The sequence below is a fragment of the Branchiostoma lanceolatum genome, chromosome 15 (assembly GCF_035083965.1).
Source record: "Branchiostoma lanceolatum isolate klBraLanc5 chromosome 15, klBraLanc5.hap2, whole genome shotgun sequence".
Taxonomy (NCBI): Eukaryota; Metazoa; Chordata; class Leptocardii; order Amphioxiformes; family Branchiostomatidae; genus Branchiostoma; species Branchiostoma lanceolatum.
In genome coordinates, this window is record NC_089736.1 from 2,595,477 (window position 1) to 2,621,931 (window position 26,455).

Sequence of the window (26,455 nt, forward strand, 5' to 3'; positions counted from 1 at the left end):
TTGTACCCCTGTGTATTGTCTCTCAAATGAATGGTTGCAAAGGTTGGTGTCTTGTTTCGTTGCTGTGTACTTGTCCCTAAAAGTAGGCCATATTTGAGCATATGTGGAAATTGATCTTTTGGGCTATGTTTGAAGCTCTGAAAATGTCAAAGTGGGATGTTTTTTCAATTCAATCTTTTATCAGAAGTGCCCCTGTGTATTGTCTATGAAATGAATGGTTGCAAAGGTTGGTGTCTTGTTTTGTTGCTGTGTACTTGTTCCTAAAAGTAGGCCATATTTTAGACATATGCGGAAATCAACATTTTTGGCCAACTTTGAAGCCCTGAAGATGTCAAAGTAGGATGTTTTTTTCAATTCAATCTTTTATCAGATGTACCCCTATGTATTGTCTATCAAATCAATGAATGGTTGCAAAGGTTAGTGTCTTGTTTCGTTACCGTATACTTGTCCCTAAAAGTAGGCCATATTTTCGACATATTTGGAAATTAACATGCAGTAATTTCTAAACCCAAGTTCTTGAAAAGTAATACTATGTATTGTCTTTTAAGAATACTTCTGAGTATCACCTAAGGGTTTTACTGATTTTACCCCCATACCTACTAGAGTATAGCGGATCTCTCCTTATCATCATGCCCAGTAGGCTGAAAAACTTGAGAACTCCAGTATGTAGGTCAGAAGAGGGGAAGTTTGAATACATAAGTATTTTACCCAGCTCGTAGAGTATAGTGGATCTTCACTCATCTTTGTGTGCAGAGGGAGAAAATGTTTTGATTTTGCTTCCTTTGAATCGCTTATTTCCGAAATATGACCTAAATGTACGTTCAGGGACAAGTACACTGCAACGAGACAAGACACCCACCTTCAAAAATATTAATTTGATAGACAATACACAGGGGTACTTCTGTTGAAGGAATTAAAAAGATATCCTACTTTGACATTTTCAGGGCTACAAAGTTAGCCAAATATAGCTAGTTTCTGTATATATGCAAAGTATGACCTACTTTAAGGGACAATTCCACGGCAACAAAACAAAACACCAACCTTTGCAACCATTCATTTCATAGACAATACACAGGGGCACTTCTGATGAAAGATTGAATTGAAAAAACATCCCACTTTGACAATTTCAAAGCTTCAAACATAGCCCAAAATATCAATTTCCACACATGCTCAAAATATGGCCTACTTTTAGGGACAAGTACACAGCAACGAAACAAGACACCAACCTTTGCAACCATTCATTTGAGAGACAATACACAGGGGTACAACTGATAAAATATTGAGTTGAAGAAAACATCCCACATTGACATCTTCAGGGCTTCAAAGTTAGCCAAAAATGTTGATTTCCGCATATGTCGAAAAAATGGCCTACTTTTAGGGACAAGTACACAGCAACGATACAAGACACCAACCTTTGCAACCATTCATTTGATAGAACATGCATAGGGTTACCTTTGACATGAATTTAAACTAGATCACTTTATTACTTTCCCATATATTGGGCTTTAAATATAGCCCAACATCATATTTTTCGTCAAACATAAAAAATGACCTACTTCTGAGGGCAGTTACGTGACAACCAAAAAAGATACCAAAATTTGAAAACCAATACATGATAGCTACTACTTGGATGTATATATGATGTAAATTTGAAGTAAAACAAAACACCACTTTCTGACTTACAGCGTTTCAAAGTTAGGACAAAATTACATTTTTTCACAAGCTACAAACACTGTATTGTTCTGAGGTTGCCCAAGCACTTCAACTTGAATTTCTGAAAACTACAAAGCTTTTCTAATAAAGCTGAATAGTTGCCCTTGTTAGCCCAGTTTTTGTTTTCCCGTTAAATTCAAGCATCTGCTCGTAATCGTGTCCTAAAATGAGCCAATTTTCATGTTTTTGACATACCCAAATCAGGGAAAATGCCATGGCAACAATCGGTGTTGAGCAAAAAGAAAGCTATTTTGAGGGATAGTGGGCCAAGTACTATCACTGTGCAAAATATGAGCCGAATCGATTTTTTTACCCCTGCCACCATTGTTTGATCCTTACAGACATTTGCTCTTAAAAGTCTCAAGAGTGATGGCACAGGGCTATTTTGATAGAGAGTGGTACGACAGGGCACCATAGTCCTTTTATCAGAGTTTCTTAGGTTCCGGCCATGTTCCTGTCGTCGTGTGCTAGGCAGGAGATCTGCTGTGCGTTCCGATGCGGTCAGTGGCTTCATGAATGTGTAGGGAAGACATGAGGAAATGTGGAAACCTTTCAGCACTCTTGTGTTTAGGTTGTTTTGAAATCCTCATATGAACAAATCTGCAAACTACAGCGTGTATTTATTGTCAGAACTACAGACTGTACAAATATTGATGGAAAAGTAAATATTTTGGTCTTCTATAAGCATGAAGGGGTTTTATCCAAACATTTTTAAATGTACATGTAACATAAAGATACATATTTTTATGTGTACTGCACGGTAGTCAAGTGTGCCTAATAGCAACTAATAAACTGTTTCTTGCACATTGCACCAAGGAGGTTATTTTTGTCTGCTTTTATTGTAGTTTTCTTCTACTGTTGTTTACCTAGAGATAACATATTTTAGGTACAGAAGGCTGTTAAATGTGTCTTTTCATTTTTCAGTGGTTATTGCACCAGCTTCAGAAAACCCAGAGTTTAGGTATTTGTTAGATCAAAAGCAAGTGCTGCTGAACATCTCTTTTCTACACCCAACATGTTTCTATCATGTCAGATTTGTAAGATTCGAGCATTCCTGTCTGTTGGGGGATACTTACATCGCTTCATTAGGAAAGCTGAACCAAGAAAATAAAGACCACACAGATGAAGTATATTTACAAGATTTAATAAAGAGTAAACATTGCTAGTTCCCACTTTGACATCATGTTACTTGATTACAGTACAATGTACAGTATGACTTGAGATTTTCAAGAAATCAGTGTTCGAACAACGATTCTTTGTCCATGTCACTACCCACAGACTTTCCAATAGTTCAGTTTAGCCCAAGCAGTCTTTTGACGGAGTCCTTGTAGCCCTGTACATGTTCAGAGCTCTCTCCCAGGTTTTTCTGATTCACTACAGCCTGTTTATACAGTTGTACATCAGGGTTCTGTACAATCTCCTCCTCTGTTACATCACTGCTTCCCTTCTCGGCCTGCTGGATAGCTCTGATGGTACTGACGATGTTCTGTTCTGACGGGCTGCCCTCCCACAGGAACTCGTCGCGATCCTCCGGCGTGATGCCGGCTTCCCAGGGTTCCGTTTTCCAGGCCTCGAGGTATAGCACGGTCAGGAGGTACTGCGTGTAGTCGTAGTTCTGTTTGCGGTGGGGACAGCGGTCGGCCGTGATCGTCAGGGTGTCGGTTTCCTTGTCGTACCGGTCGCCCACAAGCTTCAGGAGTTTCTTCCTCGCGTGGTCGTCGAGCTCCAGCTGGGACAGTTTGAGCTGTGAGGATGGAAGAGGAAAAAAACAAACTTGTTAAGTTCACACTAGCTGGTTTGACGGAGATTATTAGTACCAGTACATTGTTTTTCTATTGACCTGGCATTTCTTCTACCACAGAAAAATGAAAACTTTAAGGTGATTTTGCTACTTAACAGAATATTATACAAAAAGGCTTACTAGTACTAGTATGCCCAAAAGTTGGTTACTCTGATCATCTGAAAAATCAAATTTTATGCTTGCATGTTTACTCTTGCTTCTAAATGTAATGGTAAAGTTTCACATATCACACTTGAGTAACTAGTACTTCCATCTTATTGCATCTTTATTTTAACTCAAAGTCAACCAGTTTTTCCAAAATCAGTGTCTTCTCAAAAGCCAAGTGACCCGTTGTTTTGAAAACTGATTTTGTACCTTCAACGTGACAATCCTGGCTTCAGGATGCCGTAGTGACGGTCCAGACAGCACATAGTCCGTCGTGATGACCTCCAGCGGGAAGTGTTCCTCGCAAGCCTCGTCCGTCTCCAGCGCCGCCGGCCAGTCTGTGCAGAACTGCTTCAGAACCTTGAGTCAAAGTCACCAAGCAAAATTTTTGTTTAAGTCATAAATCTAAGTCTAAATCTAGGTCACAAATCTAATTATGTTGTTAAATTCAAAATCACATCACGTCCAGCAATGTAATAGACATCTAGACCCCATTCATACCAAGATTTGCAAATCTTGATTCACCCAGGTGACGGATTGATCCATATCCAGGAATTCTGGTAAGAATGGGGTCTAGTGGGGATAGTGACAAAACCAACCTCGCAGTGCCTCTTCACCGCTACCGGCGTCAGGTGCAAGAAGTTGGGGACCTTACGGAGCTCGTTGTTGCCGATTTTGTCTGGCTGCACTCCTCTGTGTTAGGGAATACATTGTAGTAATGTGTCAGTACATGGTCCGGTCTTATAAGAAACATTACAAACCAGATACTCCTAATACCACTAGTAGTAATAGAGTGTATCATATAACCACAGATGTTTTTAACCTCCTTGATATATAAGTAACTGATATAACGTTTTAGTATAACATACTATCAGATCTGATACATAACATGGTCTTTCAGTGTGTTGGCCATCAATGCCACTTCTGGATAAGAAAGTTTGGGATTCAAATCGTGCAAGTACTCTGAGATGTAACAACTTGAAGTTGAAAATTATTGTTGTCCCATGCATCCAGGTGGATAATTGTAACTAACTTACTAAGTTGTATGAAAGCAAGGAGGTTATATATCCAAGTGCATCCAAAACATGAAGCCAATTCGTGAATATAATAACAATACAAAGTATGCCCTACCTGTTGAGAGGAAAGCCCATCCGCACAGGCAGCGGCACAGCGGACGGTTTGAACGTGGCTGCAGTCGGCCAAACACTGGGCCAGTCCTGGTCCTCCGCCATCCTCGCTGCCCTTGGCACCATGGGCCGTCTGCTGGGACTCGCCGGTCCGTCGTCCCTTCTTCTTCTGCCCCTCTGTGGGCCTCGCTGGTTCCCTGGCGTCTGTGCTATCGAAGACGCTCGTTGTAAAGAGTTGTAGTTGATGCATAGTGATGTTTGTAACCTTCGGGACCAGCAAGGAAACGTGTTTCTGCATACGGCAGCCATGATGGTCACTGCTGGGATCTCGCACCAGAGTTTCTGGTTGGCAGTCTGAGTAGACCAGTCAGAAGCGACCTCTAGCGGACAATACTTCCGCTGCAGTAAGAACTCACTGAGAGCCTGTAACGTTGCCAGCAGTGCGTCAATCAGCCTGGTTTTCGGCCTGCCAAACATCTTTATGTCCTTTATTCATTTACAGTCATCACATGGACAGCGGAATTTGCGTTACACAGACCAAAGAAGTTATCAAATCTAACCTCTTTGCACAGACTATGCGCCAACAACCCCAAATTTCGTGTAACGTTATTTTGCGGAGCGGCTCTGTTTTCTGAGAACTTGGATTTGAATTTGAGTCAAGGATCCTCAAGTCCTCGGCAACGCTTCGCGTTACAATGATTCTGGGCCAGAGACGCACACGCACAACGTTATTTTTCCGGCAGTGCTTTTGACAAAGCGTAAGACGTCGATGCAAACTTTTTTTTATTGCAATCTGTCGCACTTTCACAAAAAACAAACGCTAACGTTATGCACATAGCAACTTGCAGCGTTGCAGCCTCGTTGACTTTTGTGACGTTAACTTTGTAACTTTTCCTTTTTTACAAATGCTGCTGAATGATGCTCCATTTTTTTCCATCTTGATATCTATGAATTTGGTGGTGTTGGAAATTAAAGTAAAGTTTGGAAATCAACGCTCTTTCCCTGCACAATATAACGTTACGCAACCACTTCCGTCTGTCCCAAATGGCCTCCTTCTCACACCGCCTGCTGAGTCAATATTGACACCTGAGAACCTCACCTTCCCCGGCCCACGCTCAGGTGTCTGACATCACCTGCTGAGGAAACTGACTCATTCCATTGTAATTTCTCCAATTGTGTGGGAAGGAAACCTAAACGGTGTTGTGTTTCCTTTTATTGACGATTTTTCCCCGCGAATGCTTCGGGAATGAATGGAGAGGAAAAGAGAATTCCTGTGCCGAAGCCAGACACGTACAGGCGCTAGGCCACGAAGGTCAGGAACCTGAGAAGTCTGGAACACCTGAAAGAAGGTCACATGACTAACCAAAACAAGGACAGGAAAATATTAAAAACAAATAGTTTTCTTCATGTTTTTGGCAGCAAATGAATAGGACACATAAACTGAATCTTTCTGTGAGGAACTGTTCAAGAAAATTGTGTATTTTTGGTCAGATTTGTTTAAATTTGGTGTTTTAAACATTCCTTTGTTTGCAGCCGCTGTCGCATTCCAATCGACTGAGTGGGCTCGTCCAAGATATAGTTTACAATAAAGAAGGGGAGATTACCCTATTTGCTGGTAAAAGATATATAGAAATGCCTTTTTCAAGCAAAAACAGTTCTTTATCGGAGTATGAATACTATTTTTTATTTTAAATACAGATGAGTTAAGTATATTCCGTAAGTTAATGGACTTTTTAGGTTTCTTTTCTGTGCCAATCATCAACACCTTCCCTGTTGTCTGCAAAATGGACGGGTCCCAATTAGTATCGTGAAGCGGTCGGGTCATAGAACCATCCGCATTTGTATGGTACCTGAAAATCCGTAATTTCACACAAAAAGGCCTCCATATAAGCTACAAACTTACTAACTTCAAAGAAAATATCAGTTTTTATATCATCTTTGTGTTTATTTTTTGATTTAGGGGACAAAGAAGACAGAAAGAAGGATTGTTTCGTGGGACTATTTTCTAGCGGAGGGTTATTGGGTGCATGCCCCGGTTCGTTAGACCACGCCATCTTGGGTTTGAATTTTCTGGCTGGCTGCGGAGAGAGGTGGGAAACTCGACTTGTTGCGCGCTTCAACCTCGGCAAAGCAAGAAAACGTCCCTCAACCTCCATACCTAGGGTCCTTTGGGACAGGTAAGACAAGTTTGAATGCTATTTTGAGGAACGAACTTAGTAGTTTTTAAACATTTTGTGCCGAAGGTTCGCCGCCCGCTTGGCTGCAAATTTTGTATACAATCTCGACTCGAGTGGTGTCGCCTTTCGGCTTCTTTGTGCAGATTTGCTCCGAGTCGGTACAATTTTGAGCTCTAATCCGGCGAAAGAGCTTCAAACACTAAAGTTTCTAGCTTCTACAACTTCTTTTCCACTCCGTAAACGTAGTTTTAGTGTCTTTAAACTGTGAAAACGTGGAGAAATGGGCTGTTCCAAAAAAAAAAAATGGAGGGGGGGTTGACGACACAATTTTCTGCATATTATTCAACCCCCTTTATCCCGGTATCCCGACGACTTCAACCCCCTTAATCCTGCATCCCGAAGACCTCGACCCCCTTTATCCCGGTATCCCGACGACTTCAACCCCCTTAATCCTGAATCCCGACGACTTCAACCCCCTTTATCCCGGAATCCCGACTACTTTCAAACCCCCTAAATCCTGAATCCTGTCCTACGTCGTCAACCGGGGGGGTATTTTTTTTTTTTGGAACGGCCCAATCGGTGCTAGACGTTTAGGGTGTGGAGGGGCCAAAACCTCTCGAGATTTGAGTGGTCGAGTTTTCTGGGATTTTTGCGTCCAAACAGAGTCGGGACGCCGCAACCTGAGGTAAAATGTGCTCTTCTAGCTTTCCTCAGGTTAAATTGTATAATAAATATCCATTGTATGTATCCTTGGTGTCACATTTGTGACATTGGTGGGCAGTTTCTGAGGTAGACAAGTCGTCTGAAAGCGATTTCTGGTCGCCATATGTTGGACGTTCCTGCCCCGGATTGACGTTTTGCATGGCTTATTTTTCTAACCCCAGACCTCGCATTCCCAGGGACCTGAACATTTCCTGTCGTTATAGACGCTGTGATTTTACCCCAGGAAGTCGTAGATTCGGTCTGAGTTGTCTAGAACAAATATGTAAAGTTCTACGACAAACTGAAGACTGAGTTTGGAAGGAGAAGATACAGTTTCCAAATAAATTTTGTTGGAATCTTGTGCCCACCAGACGCCATGTTGCAACCGAATACATTTACACAGATTTTTGCAACAACAAAACGCAGTGTGTATTATTTAAAAAGAAGTGTCCGTTCTAGGTTTTAGGCAATCTTATTTTAAGGAAAATGAATTTAGTGTTTTTTTTACTGCAGAAGAAAATACTTTCAAGTTTGTAATGAAATGTTTAGGTCAATGTTTTGTATAATATTGACCTAGAATTGAGAGATTGTCACTATGCTATTGTGTCAGGCTGTGTATTCCTTTTTCAGTTAGGTTTTGGTGGTCATTTTATTCATTGTTTTGCCATTTTGATTTGCTGTTTAGTTCCTCTGTGACAGCTGTGATTAAAAATCCATGTAATTACTAGTCTGCTGTTTAAAAATTCCACCAATGCTGCAGAAACAAATGCTTACAACTATCCCTGGTATTTGTTTTCCCATTTCTAGACTATGCGGCATACACACAGAAATTGTCTCCTGCAAATTTGTACCACTTGTAGCCAACCCAGCAGTTTTGTGGTTTCCACAATTCCATTATGAATCATTGAAAGGTCCACAGGGGCAATTAATTGTAATAATTGACATCACAGCCCTGTAGTGATTTGCAAGGGCAGTAAACCATGTCAAATTGCACAGAATAGCCAAGTCATGGGCAATTTCACGCAGAGGAGATGTTTTAAATCAAATATTGTGGTTCAGGGTTACATAGTTTGTTAACTCTCTATATATAATAATGAAGCCATGTAGACAGTACAAGGGAAAACGGCTTGTTCTTGTGGAAGAAGGCATGCATAATTTCTGATGTCAAAATGGATTTTTGATGTACCTTCCCGAAGTGCTTGTGGGATTTGGGAATCCTAATGGTGAATATTTCATTTTTGGCCCCAAACCTTCTGAATTAGGACTCTCGTGTTCATCTTGAACAGTCATGTGTACTGGTGAATTTTGAAATGGCAGCAAACCTGCTGGCTTACGTAATTATAAGGTTGAGTATTTTCTGCAGGAGCTTCTAGTAAATGTAAATTTTGCTGTTATATAGTGACATGAGCTTAGACAGATGTACTGTGGCAGACAGGTCAGGTTGACAGAAAGCAGTCTGAGCCTGGTGTTTACATTGGTCAGGTGCCAGCAAGACTGCTGTCTTGTTTCTTCTCATCTCATCCATCTGGACCTTTAAAGTCTCCTTCTGGCTTTGATGCAGTTTTAAATGCTCGTTCAGGCAAGGCTTGAAATTCATACCCTAGAAATTTAGGTGCACAAAGAAATCAAGTAATACAACAAAGGTTTCATAATTTTTTACACATAGATCATGTCAAATGTGCTGTGCTGTATAGTACACGTACTACTTAACTAAGTACTGCATGATTTTTGCTCGACCGTTACAGTAATTCAGTGGTTCATATTCTGGAAGGGAAGTTGCATGTGAATCACTTGGTCAGAAAGAGATAACAGTACATGCCAACGTGGTGAATGTGTTGGATTTTGACGCTGTCAAGATATTTCCTTGTTTACTATCATGACAAAATGTGTAGCACAGAAATTTTCCAAAGTCATTATAGCATTGGAGAAAAATCTCAATTTGTTTCTTTGATGTTGCAAAACCTGTCTGTCAAAGGCTTGTTATAGATCGCAATAGTGCAAGGTATAGATGTTAAAATGGATGAATTCCTGTTGAAATCATGCATTTGTAAAGAAATATGACAGTTTGAAAGTTGATAACCGTAAGTCAATGTGCTGCTGGATGTATCATATGACTTGAAAGGTCCAACACACTGTTATTTCAAGGGTTTGTTGTAAATTTGTTACAGCAAACTCCGACAGTATCTTTGCTGTCAAAGAAAAATGTCATACACTTTATAACGTTACACAATTGAACAGTTATGTTGAAATTACGCCATTCTTTCATGCCTGGTGGATTAGTGGAAATTAAACTCAAGTGACCGCACATGCCAAGCTTGCATTTTTAGGTGAGTCCCTGTAGAAATTATCCTGATAAAAAGTCCATTAGATTCTGATATCATCTGGTTTGCAGAGCTCTGGGGAAGGAAACTAGGAAGGTGGATAATTTGAGCTGACAGGTCTGGCCCTGCATGTATGCATAACAAAGTAGGGTCTGTCAGCTCGCATTTTCTAGGGTCCCAGGGACAAGAAACCCAAGCATTGTTGTAGAAAGGGTAGCAAATAGAGGCCATGTGTGGTGCTGATGGGGGCAGGGGTACACAGATGGAGAGTGCAGATGGTTTGTTTCACTGGAATTTATTTTCGTCACAATTGAAACTGTTTTCTGCGCTGAACTTGTAAGTTTGTTGGACCTGAACTTTGAGTTGTTTTGTTAAGTATGGGCACAGTGACAGGTAAGTATTGTTTCTGAAGTCTATCAGCTGCCAAGAGAAATTAAAAGTTACTGAACTTTCATTTACACAGTTTACATTTACACAGTACAGATAATGAAGTTCGCTTGTTTGTTGTCTTTGGTTTCATCATTGAGCGTGAGATGAAATTGGCATCAGCTATTTTTTCCTATAAATCAAATTTCAAAAGTTTAACTTAAACTGTGCAATGCTATGCCATTGGCAATTAATCTTGTAATATCTTTTACAAATAAGTTTTCATTTCTTGGTAAAAAGGTTTCATTCTCAAGAAAACCTCACCTTTGAAGTGTGGTGATTTTTGGTTGCCATCCCAGGTTGGACCACTGACAGATATAAAAGAGAGTCCCATACTGTTCCCTGTTGGCTTGATGGGCTGGTCTTGATTTGCTTGACACTAACCAGGTCCTGTCCAAAAGGCTTGGTGAGAGGACCAGCTACATGTAGCTTAGCCTGAGTGCCAGTTTTTTTTAGCTTCCGTACGCTACCCAAGCTCCACTCGCCGGCAGCGGAGCTTGGGTAGCGCAGCAGAGCTATGGTAACGGACGGAAGCTAAAAAAACTGGCACTCGGGCTAAGCTACATGCCCATCTCCTGTGTTGCTGACAGTTGTAACTCAGCTGTTGTCTCTTCAAGAGAAAGATATGCAGATCTGAAAGTGTAGCACAGCATAGTGAAAACTTGAATAAAGTCCTTGTGCTGTTTCTTATATAGATTTCGTAGATTTCCAAAAGCCCTGGTGAGAGGCACATTTTGTGTCGACAGTTGTAAATCCTGTCTTCTTGAGAAAGATATGCAGACCTGTAAGTACCTACAGTAAGTATGACACAGCATTAGAATGAAGTTAGTGAAACCTTGAATGACGTCCTTTCTGTTGAGCTTCTATTTGTATGGATTTTCGTAGTTTGATTGCTAGTGTTCCGCTACTTCTTGTTGTGTATTATTCAATGCTGCCTGAAACCCAATCCTCGCAGCAAAATTTAGACCTTGTTTTGTGTGCGAAAAATGTAAACAAAGCTACCCTTGTGGCCTGGAATCTCGCCAGCTGTATCATATTTTTACTACATGAAAAATATGTAGTGTCAAATTTTAATGGTATAAAAATGTGGTTTATTTGAACCCTTTGTATAATGTTTCTGTCATAAAAAAAGGGGGAATACGGCATTTGATTTGGACCAGTTGTACAAGAATAGCTTTCAAACCTTGTCAAAGCCTGGACATGATTACCATTCATGTTAAATGTCAGGAGAGTTCAGTGCCCACAGATTGTCACAACGGATCAGTTTTGTCTGGAAGGATATGAAAACAGATACATATGCCAACCTTTAGATTCATATAACTTGGCTATAATACAATCAGTATGGGGATGTGTATGTACTCTGTGGCGTTACAGCTAGATCAGATGTATAGCAAAGCAAAACCACATGTCTTATCTAGGCTTGGATACATTACCAGTAGTGAATTTTATGCCGAAGTTAAACTTGCATGTGGCTAGAATGTTCAAGCATAAAGTCAAAACTGAATTAATCTGTAACAGAATATGATTTTAGTATCACCCCCTTTTTTGTTCTCTAGTATTTTGTGTTCAGTGTAGTAGATCTAACACTAATAATAATGTTTTCAATGGTGTCAAATGCACTGGCCACTGGGCTTTCTTTCAGTCCCTTATTCTTCAAGATTAGAAAAATATGATCAAAATTCAAAAGTGATAATACTTAAGATTAGGCCTACGTGCGAAATTACCTGTGGTATCTCATGAAAGGGGAGTAGACAACCTACCTACAGTGTTAGGTTGCGTGCGTTGTGCCCATTATGACATTTGAGTCACACTGGTGCAGTATTGAATGAATGAATGAATACCTTTATTGTACACACATACCCACTGGGTTTAGTACAGGTCACAACAGAAAACATAACAGTTTGAAAGTACATATATATACATTACAATGATAAGCTAACACTAATCTAATGATTACGTTAATTTGGCCTCTTCTCGCTTCTTGGTGATATTGTAAATATACGTACAGGTGTGTTTTACTAGTATAATAGAGGGTTTACCTAAAGTCATTAGAAATATGAATTGTTCCTCTTTGCAAAGATGTATAAAATGGGGAAAGCTACATTGAATAAGTTTATAAAGCGCAGCTCTCTCTTCGTTGTATAAACTACATTCTACTAAAAAGTGCTGCTCGTCTTCTATCCTATTTAAATTGCAATGTCTACATATACGTTGTTCTAGGGGAGTGCAGTTATGACGTCCGGTTTCAATGTGAAGTCTGTGACAGCTGATACGGAGTTTTGTGACTGCGGTCCTATGCCGTATATTTTCGAGGCTTAGATACTTTTCTTCGTTATATGTGGACTTGAACAATCTGTAGGATCTCAGTTTGTTTCGAGCTGATCCACCTTTGTTATCATTGTGTATTTCTTTTAGGAAAGTTTGAAAGTGAATATCTTTCAAGCGTTGATTGATGGAATTAATGATTTGGGACGTATCTGTGTTTGGGGATAAAGAGCAATGCCAGATGTAGCCGAAACCGCACTCCTCTAGGGACTTCCGAACTCCTGACGCCCAACATTTGGCTCCAGTTTTATCTAAGTCTATCTGACAAGCGAGAGCATCTAACTGAAAACTGTCGGCAGGCACTTTCAGACGAAGTCTTAAAAGATGTTTGATGGCGTTTAGGGAGGCCTCCACTTGAATGGGAAACCTACCTAGTTCTGCCCTTGCAGCGAGGCCACATGCCGATCTCGGTACGTGCAGGGCTTGTTTACAGAATTTTAGGTGAATGGATTCGATAGGGCAGGATTTGGAGCTTTTAACTGAACCCCAGATCTCCGACCCGTAAAGAATTACGGGTTTAACACAACTGTCAAAAAGCTTGTTTCTAACAGACAAAGGTGCGTCGGCTTTGTCCAGTGATTGGTTCATGCTAAATAAAGCTTTTAGTCCCTTACTGTAAAGATGTTTGTTGTTCGCCTTGAAAGTGCCCGCGGAGTTGACAACAATGCCTAGATAACAATAAGATGTCACTATTTCAACCGGATTATTCTTATATATAAAATACAGCTCTTTCGGTAGACGGCCCCCCTTAGAGAAAACAATAATTTTTGTTTTCTTAAGGTTCACATTGAGTTTCCAGGTATGACAGTAGCTTTCTAGTCTATCTAAGGAAGACTGTAGTCCTTGCTTGGACTCAGAAAAAATCACTAAGTCGTCTGCATATAGAAGACAAGGAACTCGCTTACTGTACATGGAAGGGGGATTACAGGCATCAATGTCAAATACTGAGGTAATATCACTTAGAAATAAGTTAAACAATGTCGGACTTAAATTACAGCCCTGTCGGACACCACGCCTTGTAACAAATGGCTCTGTTAGACCTTGGCTGTATTTGACTTGATTAGTAGTTTTTGAATACATATCATTGATTGTTTGTAGGAAATTACCCCCTATACCTAACTTGTTTAATTTGAAAAGAAGACCGTTTCTCCAGACCGAGTCGAAAGCTTTACTGAAATCTACAAAACATACGAAAAGCCTAGAGTTTTTACTAATATACTTGCTAACTAAGGTACTTAATACGAAGAGGTTATCTGCTGTTCTAAAATTTTTCCTAAACCCTGCTTGGTGAGGTTTGAAAAGACTATTGACTTCTGCAAAATTAACTAAGCGAGTGTTTAGAATTGACGAGAACAATTTACCCAAACAGCTCATTATTGAAATGCCGCGGTAATTATCTGGGAGGGAGGGATCTCCGGACTTGTGAATAGGAACAATGTGGCTGAGGGACCACTCCTGCGGGAAATACCCGCTATGGAGACATTTATTGAATAATTGAAGAAGTGGTGTTTGAAGCAACAGTTTACCTGATTTTAACATTTCATTTAAAATCATATCGTTTCCGCTCGATTTATTATTACTGAGGTTTGAGATGGCAGAGTTTAATTCTTTTGGTGTTATTGGTGAGTCTAAAACAGATGGGTTTGTAGGGAATGACGATACATCTAGTTGGTCGATTGTAGAAGTGAGACAGTCGTTAATATCATTGTTGGGAAGTTTTTCTAGGTTACTGAAGTGTTTAAACCATTCTTCTTCTGTGATTTGATGATTATCTTGTGCTTTTTTTGGTTTTAGTTTGTTCATAATATTCCAAAAAGCACCTGGATTTCTGTCCTTAAGGGAGGCTAATTGGGTCATGATAAGATTATGAAATTCCCTTTTCTTCTTTTTTATAAGTTTTTTATATTCTTTCTTTCTTCTAAAGTAACTTCCCCTTATGACAGGATTGGACGGTTGTTTTACTAGTAATGATGATAAGTTCTTCACCTCCCGTTTTAGTTCCACACAGGTTTTATCAAACCATTGTTTTGTTTGCTTACGCTGGGTATGTTTTTTGTAATTAGTTCTCCTAATTGATAATGATTTGAAACCCGCGTCCCTCAAGATTGAACTAAAGTCCGATGCGATTTTTTCTATTTCCTCCTTCGAGGTTATATCGTTGGTGTTTTGGGATGAGAGGGAGTTCAATCTGGTGTTAAATTGAGATTGTGAAAGGGTCTGAATAAATTTTTGTGTGGATTTATCATTCCAGTGAAAGCGTTTGGGGGAAGATTTAGTTTTAGATCTTTTCTTTTTTTCGAAGTGATTTTGATGTGCAGAATTGGAATGTATGTATACTGATAACATACAGTGGTCGGAAAAAACAGATAAAGGATGAACTCGAAATAATAAGATGTTTTGAAGAAAGGATTTGCTGGAGATTATGTAATCGACCGTACTGCTACCGTTAGGCTGGTGACAGGTAAAGTTGCCTTGCAAATCGCCCGCTACCCTGCCATTTAGGATTCTAAGATCTGATTGAATGCACAGATCAGATAGAAGTCGGCCAAATTTGTTGGGAGGTGATATGTCCAAGCGTTGTCTATCGCTGACGTGGTTTGAGGAGGTATCGGGGAAACCGTCGTTGTTAATACTATTATCTACATAATCAGGAAGATTGCCGAGGCGCGAATTAAGGTCTCCCCCAAGAAGAATAAATCCCTCTGTGCCGTACCTGCTAATTTCTTCCTCTAATATATCTAACACGTGATTATCGGCATTCTTATGAATAGTTGAATTATTTGGGCTTATATAAACGGAACATAGGAATAAGTCCTTCTGGAGTCCAAACAAGCTGCGATCAATTTGTACCCATAGGACATCCGATGATTTTGAAGGTATTTTCTTTACATAATTTTTGTACTCGTTTTTGTAGAAAAATAATATTCCCCCTGAGGAGCGTTTTGCCCGTTTACTTTTTGTTCTATACAAATGGAAATAGCTGTAATCAGTGATGTTGATTTGAGTATTTTGAGTACTCCAGGTTTCAAGTAGCGAAAAGAAGTCAAATTTACGAACTTCATCTAAAAATTCTATATCCTCTAGTTTGGAACCTAGACCGTGAACATTCCAAAAGGCGAAACATTTGCTTCCGCCATATAACGTTTTCATCAATACAATTCTTCAAATACTATTTGTGTCTTTACCTTAGACCACAACATTTAACTCACGAAGGAGGTAAAATTCGAAATGTAAGGGCTAGAGTTTCCGCTCGGCCATTTCAAAGGTAAGAAAATGGGGGTGGGGCCCTTTTAAATATACTTGTACATTCGACCAGACAAAATAATAAACAATTTACTAGATCTAAATACTGCGTCTATAATCAACATGGGAATCTATCCCACGGTAACTGAGAAACGATAACTACTGGTATACATTGGTTAAAACATGAAAAGGATTTGTCTTACTTGTAGTAATCCGGAAATTTCCGTTCCATGTGCAAAATATAGAGCTAAAGTGTTCCTACCACATGTTACTAGCAACCATTGGCGGCCACATCATGGCAGGATGCCAGGGCCAAGGGGTAGAGTTCATCCGCGAATGTGCCGGGCCGGGTACTGGAGCGTTCGGAGGCAGGAATCCCCACGGTGCCGGAGGGAGGTTGAACAGGGGAGGGGGGCTTCCCCAGGGTCCTGAAGGCTGTCTCTGCTGGAAAGGCGGTCGAACTGGAGGAGTGGGAGGTCCGAGCGCCGTGGCTGGTTGTCGCATCGGTGCCGATCGGTTTTGTGGTGGTCCTGGGGGTGGAGTGATTCTTGGTGCAGCAGGTGCACCTGTGGTCCCGGGAGAACTGGATGGTTGCTCTTGTCTCTGGGAGTCAGGACAGTTTCTCCTTTCTAAGGGTGCAGTTACATGTACAGCCGTTTGGTTTAGGCTTGGAAAATCTCGGTCGTAGGTGGAGGGGTGGAAAGACATGGGAGCATTACGGTCGCGATCTTGGTCGGCCCATTGTGCCGGAGACAGACTGGTGGCATCTATACGTTGTTCCTGGCTACGCATTGGTGACGCGGGGATTTGTGTGGAGGGTTGACTGGGTCTAGCGGCCCTGCTGACATATTGTCCAAGTCCAATCAATGGGTTCACCACCCTTTTGATATTGGCCGCTAGTACCCGTATCCCGAATCTGTTCAGGTGATATCCGTCGTTACTGTAAAGCCGCCGCTTTATCGATCCCATGTCTGACAGGTTGCTGTTATCAATTACATGGACATACCGGGTTCCTTCGGAGATGACCTTCAGCGATGCGTTCACACTTTCCCCTACTCGCTGGAGAACCGGGTCATCTCTTGGTAGAATGGAGGACAGGACGATTTGTGCGCGCGGGTACTTCTCATGTGCTGTGTGTACCAACGCACGAAATCGTTCCGAAACTGTCTCCGCGTCCCGTGTATCTCTGGCATCATTGGTGCCGACATGAAACATTAATACCTTAGGTTCTTGCACGGTTGAGTGTTCTACGAATTCTGTAGCTTCCGTTATAGTAAACGTCACTTCTCTTTTCGCGCTTTTGTTGGGGTACAGGACATCCACTTTGATGCCTTTTGTGTTTGAGTCCCCTAATATCAATACGTCGGGCGGCAAGTCTTTGTTGCGTCGACTTGTCTCTACATTGTAGCGTCGATTTGTCTCTGCTGTTTTATCTTGTAGATTGATGTTGGCATTGTAGCGTCGATTTGTCTCTGTTGTTTTGTCTTGTAGATTGTTGTTGGCATTGCCCATGCATGAGGTATCATTTGTTCCAGCTTTAGCACGCTGTTCAGTATACTTCTCACCAGCGTTTGAAACGTCGGCACGTATGTCCCCCCTAGACGCTCCATTGTTCTCTTCTAGCAGCTGGAATCTGTTTTGTACACTGATCGTTGCTACTTCACGTAGTAACCTTTCTGTGCGTACTGAAGATTCATTTGGGGTTTGGGTTTCTGTTGTTTTTAATGGAACTGTCGTTTGCAACCTGCCTACAGTGCTGGCCAATTCCTCGTGCTTCCGCTGAAGTGAATCAATCTGATTTTGGAGTTCACTTTTGGCTTTAGTCAGATGCGCGATTTCGTCTTGGAGTTTCTTTTTGTCAATGGAGGGCAGATCAATACACATCTGAGTTTTCAGTGTGGTTTCCAGCGTGTTCATCCTTTGTAGCACAGAGTTCTCAAATGTTTTCCTGTCTGAGATCGAATTGGCCAGACAGGTTTCCAGTTTGTTGATACTGTCTTGGAAAACAGACAAGTCAGAAGAACCACACAGATCATTCTTAATCGCACTATCAACCAGTACATCTTCACGTGTTTCGTGACTGTCTTCCTCGAACACAACCTCCCGTACATCTTCATGCGTTTCGTGGCTGTTTTCCTCGAACCCAACCCCCGACACATCATCACGCGTTTCGTTGCTGTTTTCATCAAACAGCACTTTCGGAACGGTGGGACATGTGGTACAGGCCTCGGACGCCATAGGCTGACCACATGTTGAACAAAGTGAGGAAACATCAGGTGAACTTGAAGTTACAGCCTTCACAGTTTCTACTGCTACCGACGCGTGTGAATCACCAACACAGTCATTGTTTGATGTGCGACCGATTTTCTCTTTTAGTATCGGAAATACTTCAGAAAACCACAGTTGATAGGCAGACCCTTGTATCAGCAGTTTATTTGTAGACTCGAACACCTTGATGGTTACAGTGCCGAAAGATTGTCCTGTTTTGACATCAACGAAGGTCGTTTTGACGTGTTTACCATTTTTTCCTCCGTCTATGGCCTGAGTGTCATGATGCTCCTGGCACAGCTCAAGCCATGACTTGGCAAGATTCGGTGGAAGGAAAACCGTGATGCTCTGTGCGTTCTCCTGTACATTGTAACCTGTCGCATGTTTGAGGAATTTTTTGTTGATCTTTGGAGCCTTCGGTAAAATGTTGTTACCATCGTACAGTTGTCTACGCGTCGCGTCGGAGAGAACAAAAAAGGCTTTTCTTACAGTATTGTGGTGCCAATTTGTACCTTTGAGCCCATAATTAGGGCAATTTTGGTGATGAAAACGTGAGTGACATCATTCGCCCACAGTTCGCAGGTAATGTTGTTATGGGTGTAGTCACATGAAGGGAAAAACGTGATCTTCATGTCACCTGCGTAGGTTTAGGTTAGGCTGAACTGGTTTTGTGGATTTTGTTAGTGCTATTCAATTTTTGAGATCATGGGCCAGGTCAGAAACTGAATCATCTCCTGGAATTACGTTATTCCAACAAGAAGGAAATAACTTAAGTAAGGGATCAATGACTGGCTTCCAGTCTTCCAAATCCTTTTATCATCATTTGGTGTTGTAAACTTGTCATCGTGATCTTATAGTGTGAATTTTTCACTAGATATTTTTCATCAGATCTCTTTAATTTTGCTGCTATGTTTAAGTCCACTGCTCAGTCAAACTTTTGACTTTTAAAAGAGGGAAAATATGACTCAAAACTTTTCTTGAAACCACTGTTAGTACTGGTAGTGGGCGGCTAAGCCATGGGCTGACTTAGTTTTCTGTATCAGAATAACATTCAAGTAACAAAAGTAAAGGTACAGTATGTTCTCCAAAACAGTAACGTCTTCAGGTGTTTAAATGGTCTGTTTTCCTGTAAAGAATCAAAAGTGTGATTCAACCGGCCCTGCAAGCCTGTCCAGTTAGGGCTCGTTAGCATAACAAAAGCGGTTCGTTCCCATGTCCCTTCATACCTGGGTGCAGGGCGTTAGAGTGCCGATGACATCACAGGTGATGCATTCATAGGCAAACATGGCGCACAAACAGGACCTACCCATATATGGGCATGGCCCCTTCCAAATATGGGCATGGGTATGTAACTGAAATCCCCCAAGGGTGAAAGGTAGAGTAAAAACGGTAGAGCGATGAGAAAGGTGTCTTTTGTAGTTTCCGATTCCTGCTGGCCAGGACTTACTGCTGAGACCAAAGAAACTTACTTTCCTGTGTTTTAACAAGGTAAGTTTGACTATGGACTTCTGTTGTAGTCTGAAAAGTTTGAGGATTTGTAAAGTAGGTTTTTGAGAGGTTTGTCTGTGGAAGTTGTTGCAGTTGATATGGGACTTGTATCCCTCTCTGTGTTTTTAGTTTCTCACCTTTTCAAAACTTCTTGGAATGGTTTGTGTCATGGTAGGTTCCTGATCGATTTGGACTTTTTAACCTAAGTTATATAAAGAAGGAATCCTTACAACTTCTAAATGGTGTGCCCCCCTCCCACCCTCATGTGCTAGTTGAGGATTCTACAGTTGATTTTTAAACCACAAAGTACCAGTGGATTCTTTTACAGTCCTGGTAAATGATCCAAGTACATGTTTGGTTCATGTTACTTCATGGAAACAGTGGTTTATTTGCCATGTTACAGTGCACAGGTTTATACGGTTCTCAGAAAGCTGAAGTCTGTTTATCAATAGATCCCACCTTTTAGAATTTTCTACATGACCAGTCAAAGGAGAGGATTATGGGACAGCTTTATCTGTGTTCGCCCAGCGAAAGGGATGAAATCTGTGTAGAAGCCTGTTGCTTTGGGGACAACAACTGTTCTCCCTGGCTTTGTCCAGTTCCTGTGAAAACAATTTTCATATCAAAGCAGATAAATCTTAGCTTTAGCATCACAATACTTCAACAGACTGAACAGTAGCAGTTATAGCAATCATGTACAAAACACCTTCCGGTTCTGTTGTGTTATGAGACAAGCAACATGCAATTTTTATAAGCTTTTCTTGTATAAAACTTTACACAAAGATCTAGTGAAACAAGTTAGGTGTGGATAGTAGACTACTTAATCTATTTTGTCTTCTTATACAAAATTTGTGGGAAAATCTATGCACAAAGGTAGCATTAGTACACTCATAGTTAGCTCAGCTTTCAAAAATTTTGATATGACATCATTATCCACTCCTTTATTATTCAAAAGAAATTATAACAGCATAAATAGTTTGGAAACAAGCTGACATCGTCATTTCCTTTTCCATCTTTGTTAGGAAAAAATTGGATCTTGTGGCAAGTCTGGACTAAAGCTTTCTACTTCCACTTAGGTATGTGAAATATAGCATATTTAGTCAACTACACCTGAAAGGTGTGCCCTTTTTTGCAGGTGAGAAATTGACCACCTGACAAACGCGACAATGGCGGCGGAAGTCAGCTTTGCGTCCACTACTATGGACGAGAGGGTAAGGGTTGATCCAATGTGTGGAGGCTTTCTGTCCATCAAAAGGTGTAAAAACTGTCTGTCCCTTGCTTTGCTTCAAATCATCAGGGTCTTTTTCCATCCTAGCTGGATTGTCATGATTCTAGACTACACATCACTGTCTTTCCAATCAAGGTACACTTTCTTTGGGTAAGGGTTGATTGAATGTGTGGAGGCTTTCTGTCAGTCAAAAGGTGTAAAAACTGTCTGTCCCTTGCTTTGCTTCAAATCATCACCAAGGTCTTTTTCTTAGAAGTCCATTGTCTTAGCTCGTGTGTCATAATTCTGCTGATGATAAAGTTGTCTTTCCAATATTTCTCTTCCTGCTGAAGGCTTTCTCAGTTTCTGTCAATCAAACGGTGTCAAAACTGTCCATCCTTTGCTTCCAATCATCAAGGTCTTTTTCTTTACTAAAAGTCTATCACCAGCTAGATTGTCATAATTCTGCATATCATCTTTTCCTTGGATATGTGTTAAACCAGTGTCAGCTCTCTGTCCCTAGCTTCAAATCATCAAGGTCTCATTTCCAACATACTTTTGAGTCCATCTTAGCTGGATTGTCATGATTCAGTCATCTTTCCAATCAGACAGTCTTTTCTTTGTGTGTTACAGTAGAATTTAGACACTGGTGTGTAAAATGTTAACAAATTTTCGTTTAATTTCAAGAGAAGATGGCACTGTGCTAGACAACAATGTGCAAAATCACATAATTTTTCAACCCAATAATGCAACTGTACCATGGGAAGAGCAAGCTTTGTCCCGATAGCATCCAAATATTTGGCTAAAGAATTGCTCTGTAAATGATCTATTTGCCCAGACTGGTGTAGTTACAGCCCCTTTGTGTTGTGTCCCTAACAGGCTACTGTCTGGCCAATGTTTAACTTTGTCCCTTTATTGAGGATGTCAGTGTAGAATTTTCTCACAGTCAAGGTATTTGGTAAAAATAACATTGAAATTAATGATGACTTCTACTGTTTGCTGGACATGGTTATTACTACGAAAGAGAAATTACGATGTTTTAAATATGTTTTTGAACATTTTAGATGTCTGAACATGCCAAGAAAAGTCTACCATGCCTTCAACACCACCAATTTGGGATGTGTACCTAAAATCTGATACAATCTTGCAGAATACTTAATGCAGAAACTTCTCAGCCAATGCGCCATTATGCGGAACGGTGTATGCCTGCGTATTCGTAGCCATTCAGGTGTTGCTTTCTGGTTTTCTTTTCTCCAAGGTCTTTTGAATAGTCTTATCTTGAAATAGGATTCAAGTAGGACAAGGTGGGAGATTTATCTCCTAAGACATCAAGCTTTGAGTGTCTTATTTCTTGGCCTTGATGCCTGAGACTGATAAAGGTACTTTTCTTGTCCAGCCATGCCTGACACTTTCCTGTGCCAAGGGAAGTGTCAGCTTTCATCGGGGACATTGGAGCCATTTCAGTGTGTACAAACACACCTGTAATAAGCAGTTTGTATGTGATAACTAACTAACATTACAGGTAGAAGTGTACAAACCTGCTCATAGTATATCTTACTTCTTAGGCCCCCAAAAAGAGGTGAAATTTGACCAAGTTATAAACAAAATTCTAGCTTTAGTAGAGTGCTCCAGGTTTACAGAAAACAGCAAAGAGTATTACCAGTAAGTTGCTTTTAGAAAGAAGTCTACACTTTGTTTCACATAGATCTACCACTAGCTTGAATGTTATGTTACCATGGAAATCCTTGCGTTTCACAGGTATTGTAATACCTGCTACAAGGTTGAGTGAAAACACTTGTGTCGCACTCAAGTAGATTGAGTCATTTCTAGACGGGAAGTCCGATTCTGAATCATGGCTTTGGCTGGATTACTAACAAGGCTCTGATAGAAGAGAATTTCCCCATGGCTTAGAAGTTGAAGGTTTTGAACAATTTTTATTACTGTATCTTTTGGTTATGATGTTGTATAGGACTATAAGGAGTAACTAGAATTGTGAAACTGTTGCAGATGCACCAAGAAGTACTAAGGTTGTCAAAGCAACCAGCTGTAAGAATTACATGGTTACTTAAGTTTTGTTACATTTGATAGAAATGTCAGGTTTTAGCCGAGATTTGTATTGTTATTTGCTTTAAGAAATACTTAGATGTCAACTTTTTCAGACCCAAAAGTGCCACGTTTTGGTGTGAGTTTAAGTAGAGCGCAGAACCTTCCTGTTTAAACAGTTGCCTCAGGTTGGCAGTTTCCTTCACCAACACATGGTTGTGTAAACACAGCATTCCACGGGAGACAGTCACAAACTTCAGCTTTCTGGGTTGAGGGAATTTTATCGTCAATGGGTTCATTGAAATGTGTACAGAAAAGGTAATATTTGCTTCTGTGTAACAAAAATGGTAAACAAATTTTATGGCTCTGGGGTGCAAGATAAAAGTTTTACTACTATCATTTGAGGTTGAAGTAATATTTAGCATCCATCTATGTAGTATAGTGGGAATATCTAAATAAATGGAACTGTTACTAGTTGAATGTGTTAAGCTCGCTCCAAATAGATGGAAAGTTTTAAATTAGCCAGGTATTTGGCTTTATTTTGTGTTGGAGAGAATCCCACATTTTGAGTCTGTCCCCTCCAGATGTCTGTCCTGTATCCTCTGTTGTCCAGTCAACCCTGCGGTCCTGACCTTCCTCTTGGCAAATATTTCTCACTTCTGTTCAACCATCGCTCAGAACGTACAAACTTCACCCAACATCAGTCAAAACTTCAGCTAACATCAGGCACTAAATTGCTACCAAATGTCAAAAGAAGAGGTGCTACTGTATCTAGCTAATGTACCTCAGTACTAATACTACCTGCATTTTCTGAAAAAAGTTTGAAGAGTTAAAAAATATACGAGCAACTCGTAGCTTTGGGGGTGAAAATATTCAGGCTTTATTTTATGAATCACAAATTATAGAGAAACTATAAAGTGTGTTGAAGGTAGTTGAAGGTAAATTGTTCAAATAAAAAATGATTTGATTTTGTTGTAAGAACTTTCATGATAAGCATAGTCTTCTCTTGCAAATAGTTAAGATGGATGTATGAAGATATAGAAGTCTGATTTAAATGTGTTGAAACTGGAGTCCAGTCGAGTGCAACGTGAACATCTAAACTAGGTCTTCTTTGAAGCTTGCTCCAGCTTCCTCTCCCCAAACAAGTGGATTTCCTCCGAAATGTGTCGGCTCAAGGCGAGAAGGAGCGGTTTGTGTTGGGACCCGGAGCCAAAATTGTTCCATGGCATTCCAGTCGGCTGATTCAAAGCTTTGGTTGAAAGTTGGCGGATTAAGCCGTGTGTGATCACTGGTGTGACTCGAGTTCCGTTAGATGCTCTTGGCCTTGGGAATAAAAGCAGAAACAGCTATTTTGGTAGTGTTGGTATTTTTAGGTTTTATCTTTGGACTTCGGTTACACTGTTTCAGCTTTTTTAAAGTCAGAAGTCAGTGTTCTCACCAGAATTTTTTCACAGCATAGGGGTCAGGTACAGAAGGCCAACTTTACGCGGTGGAAGTCATGCATGGAGTGCTGAAGACATGACCAGAGTAGGGAGTCCGGCATGTTCCCCCGGAAAATTTGTAAATTCATAACCCAATGAGACATTATTTCATGCATTTTGAGGGATAAATTTTGTGAAGTAGAGTTTTTCCTCTGTCACAGCCTCATTCTAAAGCCAAATATGAACTTATTATAAGATTTATGAAGGGTCACAAGGTTTGTCCCAGAAAGAAACACCCCTATGCTGGTTGAAACACAGCATAGGGGTCCAGATCACAGCATAGGGGGTCCAAATCACAGCATAGGGGGCCCCTATGCTGAAAAGGCCTGGCGAGAACACTGGAAGTTATGAATGAGTGGTCTCTGTTGTGCAAGTTCATCATTGTCTCATCTTGGGTCTTTTCCTTGCAAATCCCAACCAGAAGGTTGAGAGTTCTAATCCCAGTGAGCAGTCATTTTGATAACAGACAAAACAACTGGAATCAGTTACAGTCCTTAGGATGTAAGGTTGACAACCCTATTCCCTTGTTGAGTTGTTCATTATACTTGTTGAATCTGTATCACAGTGTATGTTTATAATAACACCTTACGACCAGAGTCTGAACATTATTCGTTGACAGGATAAGCAAAACAAGATGGAGGTTGGAGAGTTTGTCTGACCAAATGTTCCTCCGTTGTTTTGCAGGACCTGAGAGAGACTGAGCAGCACCTCCTGCAGATTCTAGGCGACAAGCGGCAGCGCCTTGTGAACCAGCTGCAGCAAAACCCCGACAGGAGGGAACACATTCAAGCAGAGATCAGGTGAGGAAGGGTTTTATAATCATTGCCTAGAAGGTTATGTTTTCGTCAGCGTTCGTGTGTGTGTCTGTGTGTGTGTCTCACGATAACTGAAGAATGCCTTGATTGTCATGATACTTGGTATATGGGTAGGTTTTCTTGAGACCTCTAAATGATTTTAGATTTTGGACCCCCTAGTTATTGTATGGAATGATAAAATGGTAATGAATTCAGTTAGTTGCTATCAATTGGTGTTTGTCTAATTCAGATGATACAATTAACTAAACTGAAAAGACAACTTTAAAGGCTTGATATTTCAGCTTGTTGACAAATGTTTAGTTTCTTTTGTCGATCAAAAGAGCATGCTTTGCTCTTTGTTCTAGCGCCTTTATCTCAGTTGCAATATGTGCAGCTACAGAATTGTATATACACTTCTATATTGATTGCCTATTCGCAGTTTCTTTAGAACTTATGAATGATTTTGTGTTTCAGATCTGTGGAAAGCGAGATGCAGCAAGTACGAGACCGGCAGGGTGGGACCTCCCACACCATCACCTACCAGACAGTTACGACCACCAAGACTAGTAAGTCTTCCTAATAATGCCTCACAAACTTCAATTTATGGACCACTGTATCCATTGGTTTTGGTCAGTTTTCCCTCAGGAAAAGAAACCTTGTTTTTGCGCTAACAAGTTACTGGACATCGAAAAACTTCCTATAAACCTTTTTCCAAAACTGCAAACAAAGAGACCACATGTACAGAAATTGTTGTGTATATCACAAAGGGAACTAGTACCAACCTTCTTGTTTCTTCCTTCGTATATGGCAACATGATCCATTGGCATAATTCTGGTTTGTGCCTGGTATCATGCCTCAGCTTATCTTTACTTGGTTCTGACGTTTGTCTTGTATCTTCCCTCCAGACCAGGGTAACTACATGGACCTGAGCGGCATGCCAGCCATGGACCCCAAGCAGCAGACCATGGAGTGGCAGCAGCAGTCCTACCTGGACTCGGGCATCCAATCAGGCGCCACCACACAGGTGAGCTTAGGCTTCTCTTCAAATCTGTAACAAGGATTGTGGTTGCTTCTTGATTTGTAAGCCATAGAGTTGATGTATTGTCTTCTTGCACATGCTCTTGACACATTTTTGTTTCCTATTGCTTCATTTTGGTATCATTTTACAAACAAAAAGATGTTGACTTGCATTTTA

The 26,455-nt window shown here is 40.7% G+C and overlaps 3 protein-coding genes across 3 annotated transcripts in view; 1 reads left to right on the top strand and 2 right to left on the bottom strand.

The window, feature by feature from the left end:
- Window positions 1–2,841: 2,841 nt before the first annotated feature.
- LOC136421026 (small ribosomal subunit protein mS35-like) lies at window positions 2,842–5,262 on the bottom strand. Its single transcript, XM_066408172.1, has 4 exons — window positions 4,790–5,262; window positions 4,258–4,351; window positions 3,869–4,018; window positions 2,842–3,457 (listed from the first exon to the last, which is right to left on the bottom strand). Exons 1-4 carry the CDS (start codon window positions 5,260–5,262, stop codon window positions 3,005–3,007), a joined length of 1,170 nt encoding a protein of 389 aa, XP_066264269.1. The 3' UTR covers window positions 2,842–3,004.
- A 1,555-nt stretch (window positions 5,263–6,817) lies between these two features.
- The window catches only part of LOC136420892 (catenin beta-1-like), a 33,008-nt gene continuing 13,370 nt past the window's right edge, over window positions 6,818–26,455 (top strand). The window contains exons 1-5 of the mRNA XM_066408004.1: window positions 6,818–6,962; window positions 20,871–20,946; window positions 25,151–25,266; window positions 25,735–25,826; window positions 26,166–26,284. Of these exons, the coding sequence (XP_066264101.1) occupies window positions 20,902–20,946; window positions 25,151–25,266; window positions 25,735–25,826; window positions 26,166–26,284 (372 nt within the window). The 5' untranslated portion in view covers window positions 6,818–6,962; window positions 20,871–20,901. The remainder of the gene's footprint in view (window positions 6,963–20,870; window positions 20,947–25,150; window positions 25,267–25,734; window positions 25,827–26,165; window positions 26,285–26,455) is intronic.
- LOC136420696 (uncharacterized) lies at window positions 15,839–18,730 on the bottom strand. The gene has a single exon (XM_066407774.1). It carries the CDS (start codon window positions 18,215–18,217, stop codon window positions 16,238–16,240), a length of 1,980 nt encoding a protein of 659 aa, XP_066263871.1. The 5' UTR covers window positions 18,218–18,730; the 3' UTR covers window positions 15,839–16,237.